Raw genomic sequence first — 22316 nt, forward strand, 5'->3', positions numbered from 1 at the left:
CTTCATCCAATTTTTTTAAATGAAATTTCTAGTAATGTACTCCTTATGCGGTGTGGGTGGGATTGGTTTCAGAATGACTGAAATGAAATACTTCTTACACTGCTGTACTGCAATCATAACAAGGATAGTAAAGCAGTTTCAAATACCTGCACTGTTTCTACATTAAATTTCTTGCACGTGGTAGTGTGTTGTACGGATGAAATTTTGGTTGAGTCTGCATCATATTTTATGTATATGCATAATTTCCTTAATATTCTATTTTATCTTGTAGGCTATTAGTGAACCCAGCTTCAGTGTTGCGTATGCAAATCTTTGCAATTGTCTTGTAAAAGTAAGTACTCTTAATATTTTTCAGTAATTCTATCTAATAAACAGTGTTCAATATTGTTAAGTCTCTTGACTGTTTACACCCTTGAGGCCTAAATAATATAATATAGTATACTATGCATTCCTTCTGTATGAAATGAATTAGACATTAACGAATAAAAAACGTGGTGTAGACGTGGACAGTTGCAGTTGAACCAGATAGAAAAGGAGTAACTCTAAATAGTTGAAAACAGATGCTTTAGACCATTACCAGACAGTCCCTTTGCAAACAAATATATCAAAAGTGGAAGGTGATATGGAGGGTATCTTCCCATAAAAAAAAAAAACCTGAATAAGCTAAAATATCAGATTCAGTATGCCGAGTGGGAGGTATTTGCATTTTGTGAGTATTAAGAATGTCATGGTAGAATAATTGTATCAGGAAATTTCATCCATATTCATGCAATAAGTTATGGTCATTGGTATATATTGTGAATGTGGGTTTTACTTTTTGTCACTGTCGCCTACCCAAGTAATTTGACTACACATAGGTATTTTTATATATGTTTGCAAGAATGTTTCTCAAGAGGTTTAACAATGGTCTTTCAGGAGAAAATGCATGATCTCTTCTGTGGTGGAGGTTTGACTATCAGAAATTTTCAATGCAACGCTAGATGACATGATGTAGCCAAAAATCTCCCTGGTCTGCGGTCTTTGCTTGACACATCTGCATTTCTTGTTTCTAGTTGAGTGGTTTTCAAAAGCAATATTTGCTATGCTTTTCTTAGTGATCGAGTGTTTGATCTCTTCACTGTTTCTAGTAATCCAGTTTTGGTACTGGTGCTTAGAGTAGCTAATGACTTTGTCTGCAGTAGATGTTATAGCTTTCAGGCAGCATGTTCCAATTATTTGCTGAAGGATTCCTGTTCTGTTTTACCTCAGATGCTGATTAGCTTCCAATTTGGGAAGCTTGGTATATATTCCAGCATTCTTCAGCTTGTGACAGCCATATCTTGGTTTGTGCTTTTGAGTGTTAGGATTCTGAAGTGGTGGATGAATGGAAGAGTTGATTGGTTCAGCAACCATCAACCACTGATAAGGATATGGTGATTCTCATGTCCTTCTTGTCTTGGATCCTTGACAGTACGTAATCCAGAATATGCCTCTGTTTTGACCTTGGATGTTGCCAGGTTGTGTCGTGGCCAGTTAGAAGACAGAAGTTGGTGGTTGTAACTGTCCAAGGAAGAGGAGTCTGTTGGAATTGCAGTTTCCATTCCCTTGTTTGCTGATACCTTGCCAGTGATCATGACTGAATTGGGTGTTGAAGTCACCCAAGATGGTCAGTTTATCATTTTGTGGAAAAGCTTGGATGGTAACATTGAGTCATTGAAAGCATTTTCACTTTTGTCATCTGAGTGAATAATCGGAGAAGAGGCAGATGGCCACGAAAAGTGGAATTCAGATGGACATCAGACATTCACATGTTGATGTTGGGGTCGTGTATTTGTTGACCAGCTTGTTTTTCATGGCAAGTCCAATGTCATAGAGGCAAGATTTAATGGCATCCTTCCTTTCCAAAAGAACGTGTAGCCAACCTCTTTGATGCAGACTTCTGGAGAAATGAGTTCCACTTAGAGCTGTTACAGTGATGTTGTATCGGATGAGTTCTTGAGATGCATGGTATGCCTTTCAGGTCCATATGTAGTTTGCATGTTCGTCAGAATTCTTATTTTCATGCTCCCAAAATCAGAGAGTTAGATCAAAAGGTTTGATGATGAGGTAGGGTTTCAGTCTGAGATTGAGATTTTTCACTGCTGCAATAGGTGTCTGCCAGTTGCAGGAAGATGAGGAGATCAGTGTCTGATAATTACCCCACGTTTTCTACAGGCTTCCCTGTACAGGGAGGGCTACAGTGGTCCTAAATAGACCAGGTCTGATGTGTACAGCTGCCAAAATCCTCCATCACTTCTATTTCAACTACCATGTGCATGTCACTAATGTCTCTTCAAGAGATAGAAGCAAGCTTCTAGCTTATGAACCAGGCTTGCTTCTGCTGCTCAAAGAGACGTCGCCTTTGGACTTGAAGAATTTGAGGTGGAGAGCATCATGCTGGGTTTAGATGAACTGTTTGCATACAAGGTGCCTGCACATTTCACTCAGTCATACTCCATAGCTCATCATGTTCTTGAACAATGGAGCTGTGTCAAGCTGACAAAGCCTACATCTTTCAAGGGTCACCTTGATGCCAATCCAAAGCCTATTGCTTTGAGGTTTTTGACAGGCTTACACAGCTACTGTAGTTGCCCGAGATCAGCAAAGACATAACTGTACTTCACCCTGCCAAGCAATATTCTACTTTGGCATTTCCCAGGATCTACAACTAGGATGTAGGAGTTTGGTTTTGGATCCCTTTAATAATGGATGTCTTATAGAGAACACTGAAACAACAAAATCTTAATAAACCTAATTAAAAGAACAAATGCTTAGGCCTGGAGAAAAGAATAATACCACCATTTGAAGATATTATTCCCACCATGATGTGAAGGATTAGATACTTATTCCCCTCCTATCTTCAATGAGGTAATCTTTGTCATATATTGAATCATTGGCAGCTATTTGAAAAAATATGTCACTCATCAGAAGCTTTTTGTTTTTAAATATTGCATTAATTTTTTCATTCATGAATATTTTAGATAAAGGTCCCTTCATCATCACACCAAGGCACAGTGAACTTCCGAGATACTTTATTAAATCGATGTCAAGTTGAATTTGAAAAGCATTCTTCTGAAGAAGCTGACCTCATTAAAAAGCAGAAGGAGCTCGAGAATGCTGATAGTGTAAGTATAACTTTAGAAATACAAGTGGCTATAGTACAAATATTTTGCTGAGATCTTCATTTAACTCCCTTACTTTCATATTTCAGAATGTTTTTGGTGTACAGGTAGCAATTTAGTAACTTATTTGTTGTCTCTAGTCTGAGAACTTAAGTTTATTACAATCAACAATGTGCAACTATTGGAAAGGAAAATTCCTGTGATGGGATTGCACATTCACATTAGCATATTAATGGACTTGATTGAAATATTGCAGCAAAACTTTTGATTTTTACTAGATATGTTGTCTGTAATTAGTTTTAAGCCCGACAACATTCTCTTAAATTACTGGATTCAGTTCTTTATAACAATTTACCATTAGCCTCCAGGTCATCCCTTATCTTTTGTATGATGAGACATTTGGAACTACATTATATTCTACAAATATCACTTAATATCTTGAGGGAGGCAGGGAAGATGATTTAGCTACTTCATAGATGTTAAAATATTTTGGTAGCCGTTGGTTAGGTTGTTGATATTTCACCTAATTTTGTCTTTATAGTTTGAGATAGATCTTAGTTTTGTTAAAGAAAAAAAAAAGTTTTTCTAGAAGGCTTTTTATCTGAATTTTAGTGTTTGTGGAACGGGAAATAAAATCTCCGTATTTGTTATTCTCAGGATGAAACTAAAAAGAGGTTAAAAGAAGAGTTAGAAGAAGCATTTTCAGCTGCTAAGAGACGATCGATAGGAAACATACGGTGAGTTTTTTTTTCTCCCCCTCTCCCATCTTGTTTCTAGTATTATGTACCTGTCTCAATACAAAACATACTCCTGCTTCTTATATGTTTGAGAAATTAAATGATCATTTACTTCCACTGAGTTTCAGTTGGATGCATTCATTTTTCCTCCTTTCCCTCTGCACTAAAATACAGCACATTTGCACAATAATAGTTGATGCTGATATATGAAAACCTAAGTTTATTCAGTTAGTTTTAATCACCTTGCATATTTTTTGTTTCAATTTACTGTAGGTTTATTGGTGAACTTTTTAAATTAAACATGTTAACAGAGAAAATTATGCATGATTGTGTTAGTAATTTGCTAAAATCCAGAGATGAAGAGAGTTTAGAGTGTTTATGTCGCTTGTTGAAAACAGTTGGCAAGGAAGTGGATTCCGACGTATCAAAAGTGAGTTTTGTTTTTTTTTATCTATTTACAAGTTAATATTTAATGAGGTCAAATCTTTGTGGAAGTAAAATGTAAATCTTTCTATAATGCAAAATATTCAATAAAAAGATTTGCCTGGAAATTCATGCACCTTTTGATAAAATTTTTATGCTACAAAATGAAAAAGATGCATAGCAGTTTGCACTTTGAAGTTGAATGGAAAAAAATAAATCCCTTTTCAGTTAATCAATTAATTATTTTATTTTATTTTTACATAGGGTACTATGAAAATATATTTCCAACAAATGAAAGAAATTGTTAGTGAAAAGAAGACCTCATCACGGGTACGTTTCATGTTACAAGATGCTATTGAACTACGCGAGAACAATTGGGTTCCAAGAAGGGCTGAGAATAACCCAAAGACAATACAGCAGATCCATTTAGAGGCTGCACAAGAAGAGAAGGAACGTAAATTACTCCTGGAAAATGCAGCTGCAAAACAAAGAATCCTCCATCATCGAGGTGTTGGTAATGGAGCCTCTAACACAGGCATGACTCCTGGACCTGGAGTAAGAGGTTAGTCTTATGATATTGACAAATTTGATATACTTAAAATGTTTTTTTTTTAAAGGCTCAAGTGTTTAAATAAAGAATCTCCGACACATTTGCTCTGATAAAGAACCAATGACAAATTTATAGGAATACAACCTACAATTCTCATTCTGTAACTCATTTGTTCTCTGAAGATATTTTATTGCTAAAACTGAGTATTTTACTTTTACAAAATAATACTGATCCAAAACATTTGTCTATTTTTGTAAAGTTCTATATGCTGTCTTATTCATTTAATACAGTAGTATGTTGGTTTACGAATGTCTCTGATCACGAACAAAATATGCTTTATTTTTTTTATATATACACTACCGTCAGAAATTAATTAACACCCCTGATTTGCTCTTCACTCAAGGTATGTGCTGTCACCTAGTGGCCATATCTCGAACTATTGCTTTGTTGCGAGTTCACTGTTGCGCAGAACGATGACGTAACTTTGTTTGCAGAGCAGTTTGAGAGTCTACAGCCTTATGATGTTGACATAGCAGTGCAACAACTTGGAGTGCGGATGCAGACAAATCTTCCTTTGTTTAATAGATATAGGTAGCGCCTCGCAAGGACCGAAATCACACCATACTAAGTTTTCTCATCGCGTAAGGCGTTTTGAACAGCTCATAAGGTTAATTGATTTAACCTATTTAATGTAGAAATTTGAGAAGTGCTAATTAATTTCTGACGCAAGTGTATATATATATATATATATATATATATATATAACCTTTCTGTCCCCTCCCTTTCTCAGCCTTCATTCTTTCTGGTTTCCTTTTCTTCTACCTTACTATCTCCCCCCCCTCTCTCATTCTTCATTCTTTCTGGTTTCCTCACAACCATTCCCTTTTTTTCTCTCCCTTTCTCTTGCTCCCGCGACGAGAGCTCTGCTACTGTCTTTCTGACCCAGCTTCCTTGAAGTGTAAACGGCATTTTCTGTTGCTCCTTCGCCGTTCTCAAAAATAGCGTTCGTAACACTTTATCTCGTTCGGCTTAACAGCCCTTCTTGTCTTGTTATTCTCCTTGTCCTGTTTTTGTTACCATTTTTACCCCTCCGCATATTTTGTTTAATTTACTTTTCACGGGAAGGAAAGTTTCTATCGAAGATGCATATCGCCTTCACCTTCGAAAAACCATGGCGACTGAAGAAGGGAATTTTCCTTGTGTTATTTGTCCTGTACTCTATTTTTTCGTTGTTTAAGAAAAATGTCCAGTTCCTTGGTTTTGTGTTTATGCTTTCGTTTCTCATTGTGTTCGGCGTTTTTTTGGTGTCCTGTACCCATATATGCATGTATATATACATGTAGAGGTATGTACGTACATATATGTATGTATATATGCATGTTTTATTTATTAATTCATTATATATATTTATTTGTATGTATATTTGTAAAGCATAGTTGGTTCACGATCAGAACTGAGGTACTACTGTATATTTTACTAGTTTGAGAATTATAATTTGTTCTAATATAGTTTAATTTTGATTGATCAGAAAATACTTAGTTATTGATAAATTGGTTCATATTATATTACTAAAGCTTACAACAGTTATGTTTACAAGCACTTTCGAATATTTTATTTCAGTATTTATTGTTTGCATAAAACTTCTTTCTTGTAGCATCTCAAGGACGGGTTCCGTCAATGGGTGGTGCAGGTGGAGTAGAGGAGGGTTGGACTCCAGTGAGATCGTCAAAACTTGACATAAATAAATTACGACTGCCATGGGTATGTATCACTGAATTGTAGGGAATTTGCTATTTGATAATTTATAAAGTAAAATATAATTTTAAAATTGCAGGAATAAATTATAGATCTAAATCAAATATTGAAAAAATTCATCACATTCAACAGTTTACTATGAAAAATGTAATTAAGAATAGCAGCGTTCATAAAGTTTAGTGTCGTTAATTCTAAAAATTGGTTGACAATCAATTTTCTGTTTGCCTATAACACTCATATTATTACATTCATTTTGCATTGCTTGTGTTGTCACAATGAAGTGCCATTTACTCTAAATTTATTAGTCAATATCAAATATTATAATCTTAGCAATTTTGTGTTTGCTTCAGTATTGCTTTTAGTATGGGAGAATCTACAATTGCTAAAACTCCTTTTATTTCAACTGTGATTTGGAGTACTTCAAAAGACAGTGGTTTGAAATTCTTAATTCAGACAATATTGTGGCTTCAAAGAAACAAGTATTTGAAATCTTGTAAACAGGTTCCATGCTACCTATACAAGCATTGAAAAGTTGGTACTGAAATGAAGATGTTATATAGGCCCATTAGAATATTAATTCATGTGTATGAAGATGAATTTTGCAATAGTTTCATTTTTCTTGATGAAATCATCATCAATGGAAATAATTGATTGCTTGGTAGAATGAAAGAATTCCTGAAATCAGACTTATTTACTAGTTGTATTTTCTAAAATGGAATGTTATGAGACGAATAAAAGTAAATTGATCTTTATTGCTAGTTAAAGTTTTATTTATTAGCAGCAACAGAATCATTTCTGTTTATATTTAAGTTCAAATATTGTCCTGATCAACTTTGCTTTTCTGAGGTCAGTAAAGAACTAGTCAAGTAATAACTGAGATCAAGTGAATTGATGCATCCAACCTTCAGACTGCTGACTTCCTGGCTAAATTAGAAATTATTATAATAGTTAATTTTTTTTTTTCTTTTTTTAGAAAAAAAATGAAAATGTTCAATTGGGTCCTGGTGGAGGAAATCCTGCTGGTTGGGGTCGTGGAAGCAGTGGTGGTCTTAAAGGTACACAGGAATCATCAGAGAAACCTGTAAACAGGTATTTCATTTTCATAATTTTCATGAATGTCCATTGTTCATTGTTCAAATATCAACATATATAAAGTTAGTAGCTAATTACATAGCTTACTTAAGAGCCTGAAGTGCTTATCTCCATTTACCATATGAAGCATGTCGATTTGAATAACCAAAAGTAAATCTCGGGGTTCAATATACTGTACAACACCTTTTACTAACAATAAAAGGAGAGCCTATGAAGTGTTGACAAAGTTTGTGTGCAATCATGTGTCAGAAAAACTGATCCACATTATGTATATATGAAACTTTGTAATAAAGAGTTCTTAGAGTATTTGTCCAAAATAATACTTGGTTCTTTAGAATAGCAGTTCTTGGGGGAAAGCCTGCACTGTTTCAGTTTCAAACCCATTCATATCTCTAGAATCAATTCGATCCAAATTTTGTTTGACTTAGGTTGTATAGACAAAATGAAGGGAAAATGGGTTTCCTCTTAATTTATAGGTTCATAAATTTCTTTTTATTAGTTGAGATAATAAGAGATTCCCTAAAGTACGTCAATCACCATATTTGTGTGTGTGTGTGTGTGTGTGTGTGTGCGCGCGCGTTTATTGAACCCGGAGTACTTAGCTCTGGTTTTCAGAAAGACTGCAGGTTATGCTCACTATTGTAGAGATAAAACTTAGGGGTTTAATTCTTTTAGAAAATAAGATAACTTGTGATATCAACTGAATGTAGGCAGTGATTAAAGAAGTGCTTGGAAGTGCCTTTTATTACGCCTATCTGTATTGAAAATGCTAATTTTAAAAAACGAAGAAAAAATTAGTTTTTAATAACTTTCAATATTCTATGGCAAATTTTCTGTCAAAAATGCAGTTGTATAATGATAGTATAATGAAATGAACGATAGAAGGGATTAAAGTTTTTTCCCTTACATTAGTTACTCCTTATTGCCTTCAAAATGAATGTAAATGAGGTTAGTCGATTTTTGTGATATCATATGTTTCAGGACTGGGTGACTAATGCAGTCCTGTGCGGTACTGTGTCTTACAGGAAGTTAAGAATAACCTGAAAGAAAAATGACTCAACTATTTACAAGTAACTATGTTAGACATTTCATAAAGTTGATGTCAAACATCATTCCATACTGGCATGATTTATCACCCCTTTTCCTCTCTACATTCGTATAGGTGTGCTTCAGTGAAGTTCTAAAATAATTATGGATTTAGACTTCTATAAATTGCTTAAAATTCTTGATTCAAAATTCTTACATAAATCTGACAGGTTTATCTAATTAGAATTAAAAAAATTTTCTTTCAAACTTATCACCATACCAGTTTTATTATTATCCAATACCCAGTTATATTAATTAAAAACTATATAGATCTATGCAGAAGCATTGTTATTCGTTTTTCATACATTAATGTATTTAAAATATAGGTATAACTTAACAGAATGTTTCAAGAAAACAATGCAAGCGTTTGCACTCCCATAGTAAATCATTAGAATAATTAAAACCCCTACATAATGGGTGAATTGAAACTTGCAGCTAACTTAGAAAAACGAAGACAAAGATAAGATATTGAAGCTTGATATAGCTTTTTAATGGAAAAGTGTTCAAATTTCGTGTAGGCATATCAGATTCCCTTGTTTGCCTTTTATTTTTAATCAAATTGGAATACACAACACTAAACACATTTTGAATTCTGAGCAGGATTGTTTAAATCTGTTTTCATAAGATTTTGAATATCTTATGTTTTACTTGATGCAGCCATGCTGGAGAACCAGCTTGAAGACTTTAGTCAAATGAATTGACCACCCCCCAGGAGTGTTTTTTTTTTTTCTTTTTTCTTTTTCTTGAACTGCTGAATTATGGGGGTGTAAATACACGAATACAAATTGTCATTGTCGAGCAGTCGGGGGTGAAGGACAGGTATTTATACACCCATGTGTGTGTGTCTTTATCCATCCACATGAGCTTTGAGTTTCTGTCTTCCAAATCCACTTACAATGTTATTGTAAAAGACATTTGCCATTTTGTTATTTATTTATTTATTTATTTACTGCAGTAGTATTTATGACATTCAGGGGCATTATTGCTTGATTTGAAGTTTGATCTTTTAAAATGTCATGTTAAAGGAAAATTTTTTGTAACAGTGTCTAACCCATCTTTACCGTGTAAAGTCATATGTTGTCACTAACATAATAGCATGGATAGGTATAGCTAGTTGTTTTGTTAAAATAATGAATGTATTTTATTAGTTACCATAGTTGTGGAGTATAGTATTATACTAAGCTTTTGATATTTGTTCTTTTCAGGTTTTATGCCTTGAGCCGAAATGATGATGACAGTCGAACTTCGATATATCCCCGAAGGGGAGCCAGCCCTGGTCGAAGTGAAATTGGACGTTCTTTGACATCAAGTTCCAGTGCAAGTAGTAGTGGCTCTAGAAATAAGATTTCATTACAATCTGAAGAAGGTGATAAAGATAGTGGATTGGCAAGGTGAGTTACCATCAAATCTGTGGTTTTTGTCATAGTGCTTCTTAGTATGGAATGTGTCTGATATGTAGGGTGCAAAAATATCTTTGTTAAAAAACTGTTGATTTTCTTTCAGTGTTTATCTTAGAATTAATTTTGAAATTATTCATAAATTTTCATCATTTATTCACATGTGATTTTATGAAATTATTGAATAGTTTGCATCTTTTTTATCGTTACAGGAATATTCATAATAGAGGCAGTAGAACTTTATCACAGGTTCCTAGCAGAGAAAGCAGTCAATCTCGAGAAAAATCATCAAAGAAAACTGTTGAAATTTTAAATGAATTTTTCAGTTCTAATAATTTGGAAGTAAGTTTTGAAACTTACTATTTTGCTAAATAGATTCTATTTCCTTTCTAGTAATATTTTAGTAAGACAGTATCAGTTTACTCTGCAGTGTTGATGTTTTGAACAACACATTTCAGTTGATTTCTGTTTTGAGTATAACTTTTTCCCTTTTTCCTTCTGATGGCTCCATGACGTAAGTGGCATTAGTACAAAATTAATATTACTAATTACCTTGTTTTAAGTTCCATTCTATTACTATTTCTCTCTCTCTCTCTATCTATCTATCTATCTATATATATATATATATATATATTGTATGTGTGTTTGCTTGAACTTGTGTATATTTTATTCCTTAGGAGGCAAAGCTCAGCATTCAGGAACTTTCTGATCAACAAAAGTTTGTAGTTGATGCTTTTAACCTTATTTTGGAACGATCAGAAGCTTCACGGAAACAGTCAGGAAAACTTTTCTCAGTTATATTGAAAGAAAAAATTATTGAGGGTAAACGATTTACTCAAGGGTAAGTATAGTCTTGGTTTTGCTTTTTTTCTCTTTTCCTCTGTTTATTCTTTACAAATATCAATCTGCTGGACTTGTGACTCTAATTTTAATCCATTAGAACATAGAATAACTTTTCAGATTTGTTAGTTTCAATAGCAATTTTAAAAATATATGTATAGTAATATTATGATGGCTCATTTGTGTAGTATATGTCAGTGTTTCCCAAAGTGATATTGCCCCCTGGGGGTGGTGAAAAGTTCCAAAAGGGTGTTGATGAAAAGTGGGGTGATAATAGGGTAGCGATTCATGTAAAAACAAAATAATGGGTTCATTAGGTTAAGTTTAATTTGTTAAATACAGTTGCTTTGAATTTGCTTCTGAACGAAGTTTGATTGGGATGGAGGTACTAGGAATATGGCCTGGGTGTCAAGGGGGTGGCAGCCTGAAAGTGTTTAGGAACCACTAGTATATGTGATATAAACAATTTTACATAACTGTGTTTAAAGAAAACTTAGAATTTAAACTTCTAAAGTGAAATTAAATGACGTATTAAATACCTTATTATTATATGCATAAGTTTTATGTACAAGGGTTGGCTGAAAGTTCATTGGCAGGCCAAACATTTTCATGGAAAGTGGCTAAATGAGAGATTTTTCAATTTAGTTTCCTTTCCGGTCCATTGGTGTTGCAGTTCTTGGATCCTATTAGTGAAGGAGCTTTCATTCTGTTAGCAACTGGTTTGATGTCGCCATCACTGCCACACCGGCTCCAGACCAGGTGTTTTTTCATGTTTGGGAACAGATAGTCAGGAGGGGTCAAATCTGAGGGATAGAGAGGTTGATCAACCAGTGATGTTTAGCAGCTGTTGAAAACAAGGACTTCTGTGTTGGAGTAAGTGTCCTGATGAAACAAAATACCTTTTGTCAGTTTTCCTGTGCATTTGGTCTTGATAGCCTTTCATAAGTACTTTGGCAAGTTGGCATAGTACTTTCCTTATGTGATGTGGCGCAACTGAAGATGGTCAATAAGCGCAATTTCTTTTGCATCCTCAAGAACTGAGGCTGGATTTTTCCACTGAATGGATTGTCACTGGCCCAAAATGGTGAACCTAACAACAGGAACCTTCATTATTCATTGTGCAGAATGTTCTCAACGCTCTCATGGGATATGCTAGTGGTATTGGCTACTTTATTATGTCAATCACCTGCTGTCCATCATCATGTTTTCCTTGGTGGTGGCAGTTGCAGGACATCCAGACTGTTGGTCATCTTCAGCACTCTATCTTCCTTTCCTAAATTCAGCTGCTCACTTTTGCACTGTTGACAAAATTGGAGCATCATCTCCTAATGTAGCAACCATGTTGGCATGAATGTCTTTAGGGCCCAAGCCCTTTGCTGCTGGTACTTGATGACACCAAGATTCTAAATTTTGTCAATTTTTAAGAGATGCCTACTATTAGGTTTATTAAGCTAAATCTTTTAATGCTTCATTGAACGCAACTAAAAAATTTATGGTGATGATGTAAGTGAATCAATTGTTTGCAGGTGGTTTGCAAAATTTAAAGCTGGAGAGTTTAGCTTGGAAGATTACAGTTGCAGTGGAAGACCGTTGAAATTGGATGATGTTTGAAGGCAAAAATCAAAAAAAGCCTCAAATATCATGACTAGGATACATTTCTCGCTATAATGTATGGGTCCTTCACAAACTCAGATAAGAATTGCTTTGACTTGTATATCATTTGTGATATGCTTTTGAAACAATGAAAACATGTCTTTTTGAAACAACTTGTGACTGGAAATGAAAAACGAATTGTGTACAAAACAGTGTGAAGAAAATCCTTGAGTTAGCATAAAGATCCCCCAAGAGGGCAACCAAAGATGAATATTCATGCCAAAAAAGCCATGCTTTCTGTTTGGTTGGATCATAATTGCATTATGAGCTCCCACAAAACCAGACCATTAATTCTGATGTACTGTTGTCAGGTAGCTAATTTGAACCAAAAAACTCAAAGAATTGAGGCCAGAGATTGCCAACAGGAAAGGGGTGGTGTTCCAGCAAGACAATGCCCATTCACATTTACCTTTGGCTACCTGAACAAATTTACATGAACTTAGCTGGGATCTCTTACCCCATCTACCATATTCTCCTGATATTGCATCACCCGACTACCACTTGTCTTTGTCTCTACAGACATCATTGCAAGGAAAAACACATTTAATGATTTAGGAGTCAAAATGCATCTAAACTATTTCTTCAAAACCAGTCATATTTTATGCTGATGGAATATTTAAATTGCCTGATAGATGGGCAAAGGTCATTAATAATAATGGAAATTATTTCATTGAATAAAATTTATTGAAAGGTCAGTTATTTATATATCTTTTTGCATATTAAAAAGAAACACTCAGAACTTTCTGGACAACCTTTTACAGTCTGCTTTGATGCAAGTCAGATGTGAGTTTACTTGGATAGAAATAATGCATCTATTAATAAGAGTTGAAATTATTGCATGCTGGATGTCACAGCTCGTTCATAGTCAGCCTATGGGGGTGGGGTCATAGGCTGTTGTGTTTCAGGCTGGTTTATTGCTAAATATTTCTGGACTTTTAACTTCATTTGAGCATTATATTATATGGTAAGGTAACTGTCATTTTTACATCAGTTAATTGAATCTGTTTTGATTTAAAAACAATGTTATGTGCAGTGTACCTTTTACATCAAGTTTAATTTGATAATTAGTATGTTTACACTTGTTGCTCCAGAATGTAATCAATTGTAATTTCATTTTCTCTAATTTATAGCATCTTATTTATTTATAGCATTGTGGAATTAATTAGTGTATAATTCTTTTGATGTATTTTATCTATTGGTAATTAATCCTTAACCAACTTTGTATTCTGTTTATTTAAATTTTACTCATTAGCAATACTTAAGTGTTGGTTTATCAATTGATGAAATCTCATGGCAGTGTAAGACATGTACAATCCTTTGTTATTCTCTAGGTTCTACTTAATCAAGATTTATATTAGAATATTGAAATACATCTTAAATTTGTATGGTTATTATAGCAGTTTATTTGAGATGATTATCAACAAAGTATCATGACTTATTCTTATGTGTGTCTTGATTTAATATTTAATTTTAACAAGTGATACTCCATGTGGTTGACTCAAATATCAGATATATATTCTTCTGTATGAATATAACATATGTCTAAAATATATAGGACTCTTACATATTTATTTGTTTCATTTACAGCTTAATGGAAATTCTAGAAATTGCAGAGGACATGCAGATTGATATACCTAAAATTTGGCAATATCTTGGTGAGCTCATTAGTCCTGTAATACAAGCAGGCGGTATGCCTTTGAGTTTTTTGAAAATGGCATGTGAACCTTTGAAGAAATCAAATTTAGGTGGTATATTACCATCAGAAATATTAAAGGATCTTTGTAAGACGATGGTAAGTTTAAATCTCACTAAATATTTATTGCTATTTGTACATTGTTGTATCTGATAAGACAGTGTCTTTTCTTAGGCGTAGCAGTTACATTATTAACAATTTAAAGAAGTGGAATGAAGAGTGTACAGTTGTATACAGCAATCGCAAATGTTAACATGACATTTGCAGTGGATGTCACTGTAGTTAGGTTTTTTTTTGTTTTTTTCCCCCCTCTCCAATTATGCAATAACTATAAAGATTTTCTGAACATATAAAACTGCAGTATATCTTATTTAAATGCTTATGAAGGTTTATAGAATATGCAATAAAGATCTTCTAAATTAGAATTTTGAGAGATAGCGAGGATTATGCTGAGGAGTTAGGAGAGAGATTATTAAAGGAAAGGAAAGATATCTATTTTTAGCTACTAATTTTCTTTGTTTTGTCTTTAACAACCTTTATACTGAATTGTTAGGCATGGTAATACACAGTCAATGGTATGACCTTCATTAGTCATAATTCATTTTGTAAATCTGGTATCATTCATGAAATTGTTTCAGGTACTGCAACCAATATAAAAAAATAGTTCAATGCTATTTTCCTAATTTGTGTTACCTGATACATGTTTATATATTTATACTTCTAAAACTCTTTTAGCGTATAAACTGACCATATATGGTCCAAAGTGTTCTATCTGTTTTGTTTAAACTGGCCAAATCTGGCTTCTTGTCTGTACCCAACAATGCCTCATTCTAACTCTGAGATTTCAATGATGTAATTGCTTCAGTCAAATAAATGTGAATAAATATGTATTGCATTTGACTGTGCTCTGAATGCTAAAGAATTACTAACTTATAAAGTACATGTAAGATTTGAACTTTCCAGATTTTAAAATGTTTGTGAATTTGTATTTTACTTTTTAGGGACAAGATAAAGCAGCAGAATTATGGCAATCATCAAAATTACAATGGTCTGATTTCTTAGATGAGAAAGATATTGATTCATTTATAAAAGAGAAGGTAATTAATATTCATGAGCAATTAGTATTTTTCTAGATATTTCTAATTTCTTCTCGTGAAGGTTTTATCTTAAAAATTACTTGGCATTTCATCACTGACATTGTGAAATTGAATTGTCTTTCAGAAACTTGAATATACACTCGGGGGAAGTGTTTCCAAACCAGTGCCAGGTTCCTTGACAATAGCCAACATTCAATCAAAGTTAACTGAATTAATATCTAAATCTGAACAGTCTGAGAATGAGATAACTGCCTGGATAGAGGTAATATTTTACTGTTTTGCTCTTGATCACTCTCCTGCTTCTCTTGTCTTTTTTGTAACTCCATTCAATGTATCATATTTGCTGGAATATTTTTTAAAATGTATTTTTAAAAATATTACCCTGCACTCAGTGTGGCTGTACTATGGATAGAAGACCAGCTATTGTAGCCAGATAAGTAGAATCCTGCTACGGGAAAATAAATCTTAATTATAGCAAAAAAAAATATTGGCAACAAAGAAATATATCATAGTCTGTTAGCACAGACACAAAGAAAAATTGCTAACCGTATCCCGGCTGTTATGTAGGGGAGTCACATCTCATTAAACCTCCTTCCGCAGTATACATAACACACCGGGTATGTGCCTTACACTATGTAATGACTATACCTTTAGGGAACCCTTTTAATTATCTAGATGGAAATTCTCTGGGAAACATGAAAGAGTTACTAAACTTTCATCTGCCTGCCAGCTGTTTGTAATGGGTGAATAACAATACAAGTGTTGCTTGAACTTGATGTTTGATCATGATTACATAAAACATTACAGCCAGAAGTACAAGTTTTACTTCTTGTATGACAATTTTCTTGAGCCAAATTCAAATATATAGTCAATTGAAAAGATGAATTACTCCAGCATGGCCACAGTCTAATGACTGAAACAGATAAATATAAATTTATGATTGTATACTTCCTTCCTGTATACTCTGTCAATATTGTATTTGCATGCACTTTTAAAACATTCAATAAGTATACGGTGAAACATACTAAATTGTTGCATCCTATTCAAATTTCTTTGTAAAATAGATATGTCTGATACACTGGCAAATAGTGTAATCATAAAAGTTGGGGGATCATACACACAAACATCGGCTTCTTTCAGTTTATGTCTACCAAATTCACTCACGAGGCTTTGGTTGGACCGAGTCTATAGTAGAAAACACTCTTTAAAGTACAGTTGAATTTCATGTAGCCACCTGTTGGTAACATTTCTCCCCCACCCATTTTGTAGGAGGTATTACCCATTTTTCTGGGCTCTTTTCCCAGCTTCACGGTTTTTGAAATTTGCACTAGTTTTTGTATGAGAAAAAGGAAGTGGGGCTTGTTTGTAGAGAAAGTGTTAAGCATGCCTTGGAAAAAGTGGAGGGGTGAGCCCCCACCCACCCACCCACTAAAAGACATGCATGATTGTGAAAGAAGGCAAGTACGTACTGGGGGTGGGGTGAGGAAGACCTAACAGTTGATCATTCTAGAATTCCCAGAATAAGAACATAAACACCTGAAAGACTTTCCTTCTATTCATTTCTTTTAACAATGCGGAAGAGGGATAGACACTCAGTAAAAAAGCTAGAAAAGATCAATTGTAATTTAAGTCTAATTGTCATTTTAAATGACAGGCTTTCCTTTCTGTCTCTATTGCTTCCCTCTTTTTCTGTAAGGTTAAGAGAGTGAAGGTGCATGTCTCAGTGGTTAGGGGTATTTGGTCCATGATCATAAAGTCATGAGTATGATTCCCTGTGGCATACTGTGTTTTTGAGCAAGGTACTCTACCTAAGACAAAATAATTATTTTGTCATGTATTCGTCCTCGTCTCCTGCTCAGTTTGATAATAGCTTGCACATCTGTGTTTACTTGGGGGCTTGGCCTCCAGATCTCTGCGACACATAATGATCCTAATGACTAAAACAATTTTTCTGCCCTGTATAGGATCATTTTTCATTTCTCTTCCAACCACCTGAAGGTTTTTATCTTTCTCCAGTCCTCTCAGCTGGCCAAAATGAGTTGTAGCTGTAATTGAAAGGGGCCAGTCTTGTCATATTGTGTGAGACTGAATCTCCTTGAGAATGATATGCATGTCTGTGGAGTACTCAGCCACTTGTGAGTTAATTTTATCCTCGTGTGGTACTGAAAAGTGAGAGTGACATCAAATATTTGTTGTAGTTATTTAACAATGTGTCTGTGTCTACTGTCTCTCACTTTTTCTCTTTCACTTCCTCTATGTCCCTCCTCTCTTCTGCTTGTAATTAAACAATACATTTATCTACTAGCAGTGATGTGATAAACATTTAAAAACACAACATGAATACCATCACCACTCACTCTATGTCCTCCTCTCTCGCTTTGTCACTCACTTTGAAGTGTGACACACACGCCAGGTACATACAAAAACAACAAATTGGCATCTTAATATTATTGATTTTGTAATTGAACTATATTTTTGGATCTGATTTGTTTTGCTATCCTGATACACTTTTGTTATTAACCAGTCTGCAGCTCTTCTCACACTTCTCAGCTGTTGAATACATTGTATTTGATTCATCTTTTTTGTATGCTGTACTATATGTAATATATTGTACTTTATTTAGGCTTATGTCTCAGAGCAACAGAAGAAAGATCCTTTGGTAATCCGTGCTATTATGACTGCAGTATGTTCAAGTTGTCTCTCAGGTTTGTTACTCTCTTTCTCTCTCTCTCTCTCTCTCTCTCTCATCGCATCAAGTGGCTTCAACCACTGGCAGTTATGAAACTGGATCATATTGATTCCACTGACATCTACATTGATGTGGGTTATTATTTTGGAATTTTTCCCACTTGACTACATTCTGTGTCACTGAAATTTATATGTACATTTTTCTTTTCATTTTAAAAGTTAAAGTGTTTGCATTCCCTAAATTTACTAAATCAATGCAATGAGGTCAAAATATTTTGTGAAAGATTTGTGAACACAAACATTGCCGAGTATATGAACAGTTAAATTTTGTTGCTTAGCAAGTAGAATGTTAAACACTTTCTGGTTCATTCTGTTCATTAATTACATTGTAGAACCTGGTGTTGTCTTCGATGCAGTTCTAAAGGAATTATTGATTTCCATTTTGTAGGTCCAAATTTCATGCCTCAAGAACAAAAGTTGCGTGGTTATTCCAGTTTACTTAAAAAGTATTTGAAAAATAAAGACGACGAGGTGCAGGCCCTATATGCGCTCCAGTTATTGGATACCAAACTGGAGCACCCACCAAGTAGGTTATTTCATTTTAATTTCTATTGCTTTTTTTTTCCTCTCTGTATTTTAACAACCTGCATAGAACACCATGCATTAGAAGTAGTCAAATAGTAGCCCCCTGTAGGCAGTAAAGAAATGGTGAGACAGGCTTTGTGACAACTGATATTAATGATAATTACTCGTACAATTGTTCTGGTCACCAGCCATTCATAGTAACTAGTCTGTGTGTGTACGCATACTTACCTGTACACTACTGATTAAAGCCTTATTAATATAAACAATTATACATGATTGACATTAGAATTTACATTCGTTTAGGAAGTTATTTTACTTCAGAAGTCGAAGATGTTTGTGAATTTATTAGACAGTGATTGTGTGAGGAATTTAGAGAACCACTGAGCATATTCCAAATGTGAACAAGATAATTTGTTTCAAGCTGATGAGGCGAGTGGTGATTGAAGAAACAAGTGTATGATTAGTTGGAGGTGTAGGGCATGGGCAAGTTAAGTAACAACAGTAAATGTTGGGGTAGGGTTTGAATGATGGATGTAGAGAGTAGATAAGGGGTAGGAGCAACAACTGATTGGGAGATGTATGAGATGCAGAAAAGGAGTAAGGGAGAACAGTAGGATAATGGTTCTGTTGATGGGACAGACGAGAAATATTTGATTGTGTAGGCTGGAGATGAGTATTAATAGGGTATTACTAAATTCCAAAAATTCACATATCCATTCTTGTGAACAGTTTCACGAAGTCAGTTCAGCAAAATTTGTCACTTGTTCCAGTTAATAAGTGGAACAAATATCAGTAAACAATTTAGTATTAAAACAACAACTTGTAAATAAAAGAGAACTAGTTACTTTCTATTTAATTAGATAAAAATGAATTTGGTTCTGAAGAAATACATTTTAAATATGTGTTAGCAGTTTTAAATATCAGAAATAAAAATACATTGCATTGTATAATGTTTTCATATTGTCTATTAGAAAAGTGTAATATGATGGCTTTACTGATCTTTCTTTTTCAATTTTTTTTACAGGTGTCTTAAAAAAATTATTTGTTATATTATATGAAGAGGTAATTTCTAAACAAGCCTTCATCAGTTGGGGAACGGCTTCTGAGCCTGCTGAGATGGAAGGTCGAGGTGTTGCTCTTAAACAAGTCTCTCACTTTTTACATGACCTAGAAAAAGTTGATGATGATGAGGAAATTGATGCAGATGACAGTTGATTTTTAAAAAATAACATTTTTTTTTAGGTAAAGAAAACATGGAAAAACATGAAACACATATGCCCACACACAAATGTGTGTATGCACATGAGCATATATATGTGTGTGTGTGTATATATGTATATATGGGTGTGTGTGTGCGTGGGTGTATATATATATACATATTATATACATATGTGTATGTATTTATATATATACACATTTCAAATAATATATATATATAAGTAAATGGGTGTGTGTATGTAATGGAATGACTGTATATGTTATATATTCACACGTGTATAACTGGATATATACACATATGCGTATGTGCGTGCACATAAATATATACATGTTAATGAGTGCATGCAGTATGTAAGGAACATATATGCACATATGCAGGTGATTTATATGTTCAGCCATCAAAATCCATGTGTGTATTTGCATCATATATGTATGTGTGTGTGTGTGTATATATATATATATATATATACATATATATATATATATATATACATATATTACATATATATATATATATATATATATATTATATAACTTACTTGGAAGTGGATGCGTGGCGTTCGATCATATAATAAAATAATATATAATGCATATATACATACATACATATATGTACATACCTACATCTATATGTATATATACATGCATATATGGGGTACAGGACACCAAAAAAGCGTTGAACACAATGAGAAACGAAAACATGTTTTTGTTTTTATGCTTTCGTTTCTCATTGTGTTCAGCGTTTTTTGATGTCCTGTACCCATATATGCATGTATATATATATATAGATGTAGGTATGTACATATGTGTATTTATATGTGCATGTTTTTTTATATATATATATATATATAATATATATATATATGTATATACATACATATATATATCATAAATAAAATCTGTGTGTACTTTTAATGATTGTATATATATGTGCATGTGGATAGGTGTGTATGTGTGCACACATACACTTGCTTCTAGTTATATTTATGTGCACTCGCATGCAAATTTACATAACTGTATATATATATGTGTGTGTGAGTGTGTATGTGCATGTTTGTGTATATATTTGTACTTAATTGAGTGTATCTATATGTATGCTTATGTACATGAAAATACATATACACATGTGAATGTGTGTATAATACATATATATACATATGCATATACATATATGTATATATATGTGTGCATCTATATATATATATATATTTATATATATGTATATATATATATATTTATATATATGTATATATATATAATTTATATATATATATATATATACATATATATATATATTATCTCCCGATAGGTTAATTAAAAAGGAAATTAAATTTTTTGTTTTGTTGTTTCCTTTTCTTTATTTATTTATGTTTGGTATTGGGGCTTAATGAAGATGAGCTGCCTTTGCTAATTGTTTCTGCGTAAGTGATATGTATGGAGTAGACTTTGAATGCACTTGCTGTGTTGTGTGTGTGTGTGTGTATACATATATATATGTATATATAAAACATTAAACAATCTAGACCAGTTTGGGCAGCTAGTGATATCAATTTGAGTGCTTCTGTATATGTATATATTATATACATGGATGTGTGTGTATATACATGAGTGCATGTGCCCCATTTTGGTTGCTTTTTTTTTTTTTTTTTTTCATTTTAATATTTTTCATTACTTTTTTTTTTCTATATACAGAAATAAGTCTGTAATACTGATCCTAATAACAATTTTAATAATAATTATAATAAATAATAATAATGTTAATATTAAATATGATAATAAAACTTATAATGTTAATATGTCTATGGTACTTTGTGATAAATGTTTTAAAGATAATGGCTAATTACCTCACTGTGTATTTTTTTTTTTTTTTTTTCATAATGTATGTGATATTGTGCTTGGAGTACGTGGATATTATAAGGGTTCTGGGGTTTGGGTGACTTGTAGTTTTGATTGGTTTTCTGTCTGTTGTAGTATGACAGCGGATCTGTTATATGAGTGCAGTGGCAGAACTAGTGCATCATGATATAGAAATTGAGTGGGCTGTTTTATATTGTGAACACAGAGAGTTCTGAGGGATAGGATGAAGAAAGTTAGTAGTGGTAAGAGTTTGAATTGCTGTGAGCATAGTAGCAGAATGCAGGTTAGTTAAAACAGTAAAGACTTGGGGCAATGCAACAAGAGGTAAAGGTGAAGATAACTTGGTATCTGTGAAGAGAATAGAGGGAGTGAGCTATCAGGATTGGTCAAACATTAAAGCAATATAGGAGACTGAATTGTTGCATGTGGGCAAAGAACTTTGAGAAGAAAAAGGGGCAGTTTCTGTGGAGGTTGGGCAATATTGCAAGAGAAACAGCTTGGTAAA

General features: G+C 33.4%; 1 protein-coding gene across 5 annotated transcripts in view; it reads left to right on the forward strand.

Annotated features, from left to right (window-relative positions):
* LOC115222460 (eukaryotic translation initiation factor 4 gamma 1) overlaps positions 1-20142 on the forward strand; it is a 64476-nt gene extending 44334 nt beyond the window's left edge. For all 5 annotated transcript variants that reach the window (XM_029792660.2, XM_029792658.2, XM_029792657.2 and 2 more), the window contains 16 exons: positions 272-331; positions 3000-3143; positions 3798-3877; positions 4151-4307; positions 4565-4862; positions 6505-6611; positions 7579-7694; positions 9989-10174; positions 10393-10522; positions 10858-11021; positions 14261-14465; positions 15368-15463; positions 15588-15725; positions 18087-18168; positions 18600-18737; positions 19761-20142. In XM_029792660.2, coding sequence (XP_029648520.1) covers positions 272-331; positions 3000-3143; positions 3798-3877; positions 4151-4307; positions 4565-4862; positions 6505-6611; positions 7579-7694; positions 9989-10174; positions 10393-10522; positions 10858-11021; positions 14261-14465; positions 15368-15463; positions 15588-15725; positions 18087-18168; positions 18600-18737; positions 19761-19951 — 2292 coding nt within the window. In that variant the 3' untranslated portion in view covers positions 19952-20142. The remainder of the gene's footprint in view (positions 1-271; positions 332-2999; positions 3144-3797; positions 3878-4150; positions 4308-4564; positions 4863-6504; positions 6612-7578; positions 7695-9988; positions 10175-10392; positions 10523-10857; positions 11022-14260; positions 14466-15367; positions 15464-15587; positions 15726-18086; positions 18169-18599; positions 18738-19760) is intronic.
* The last annotated feature ends 2174 nt before the right edge of the window (positions 20143-22316 follow it).

Source organism: Octopus sinensis, linkage group LG20 (assembly GCF_006345805.1).
Source record: "Octopus sinensis linkage group LG20, ASM634580v1, whole genome shotgun sequence".
In the NCBI taxonomy this organism is placed as follows: domain Eukaryota; kingdom Metazoa; phylum Mollusca; class Cephalopoda; order Octopoda; family Octopodidae; genus Octopus; species Octopus sinensis.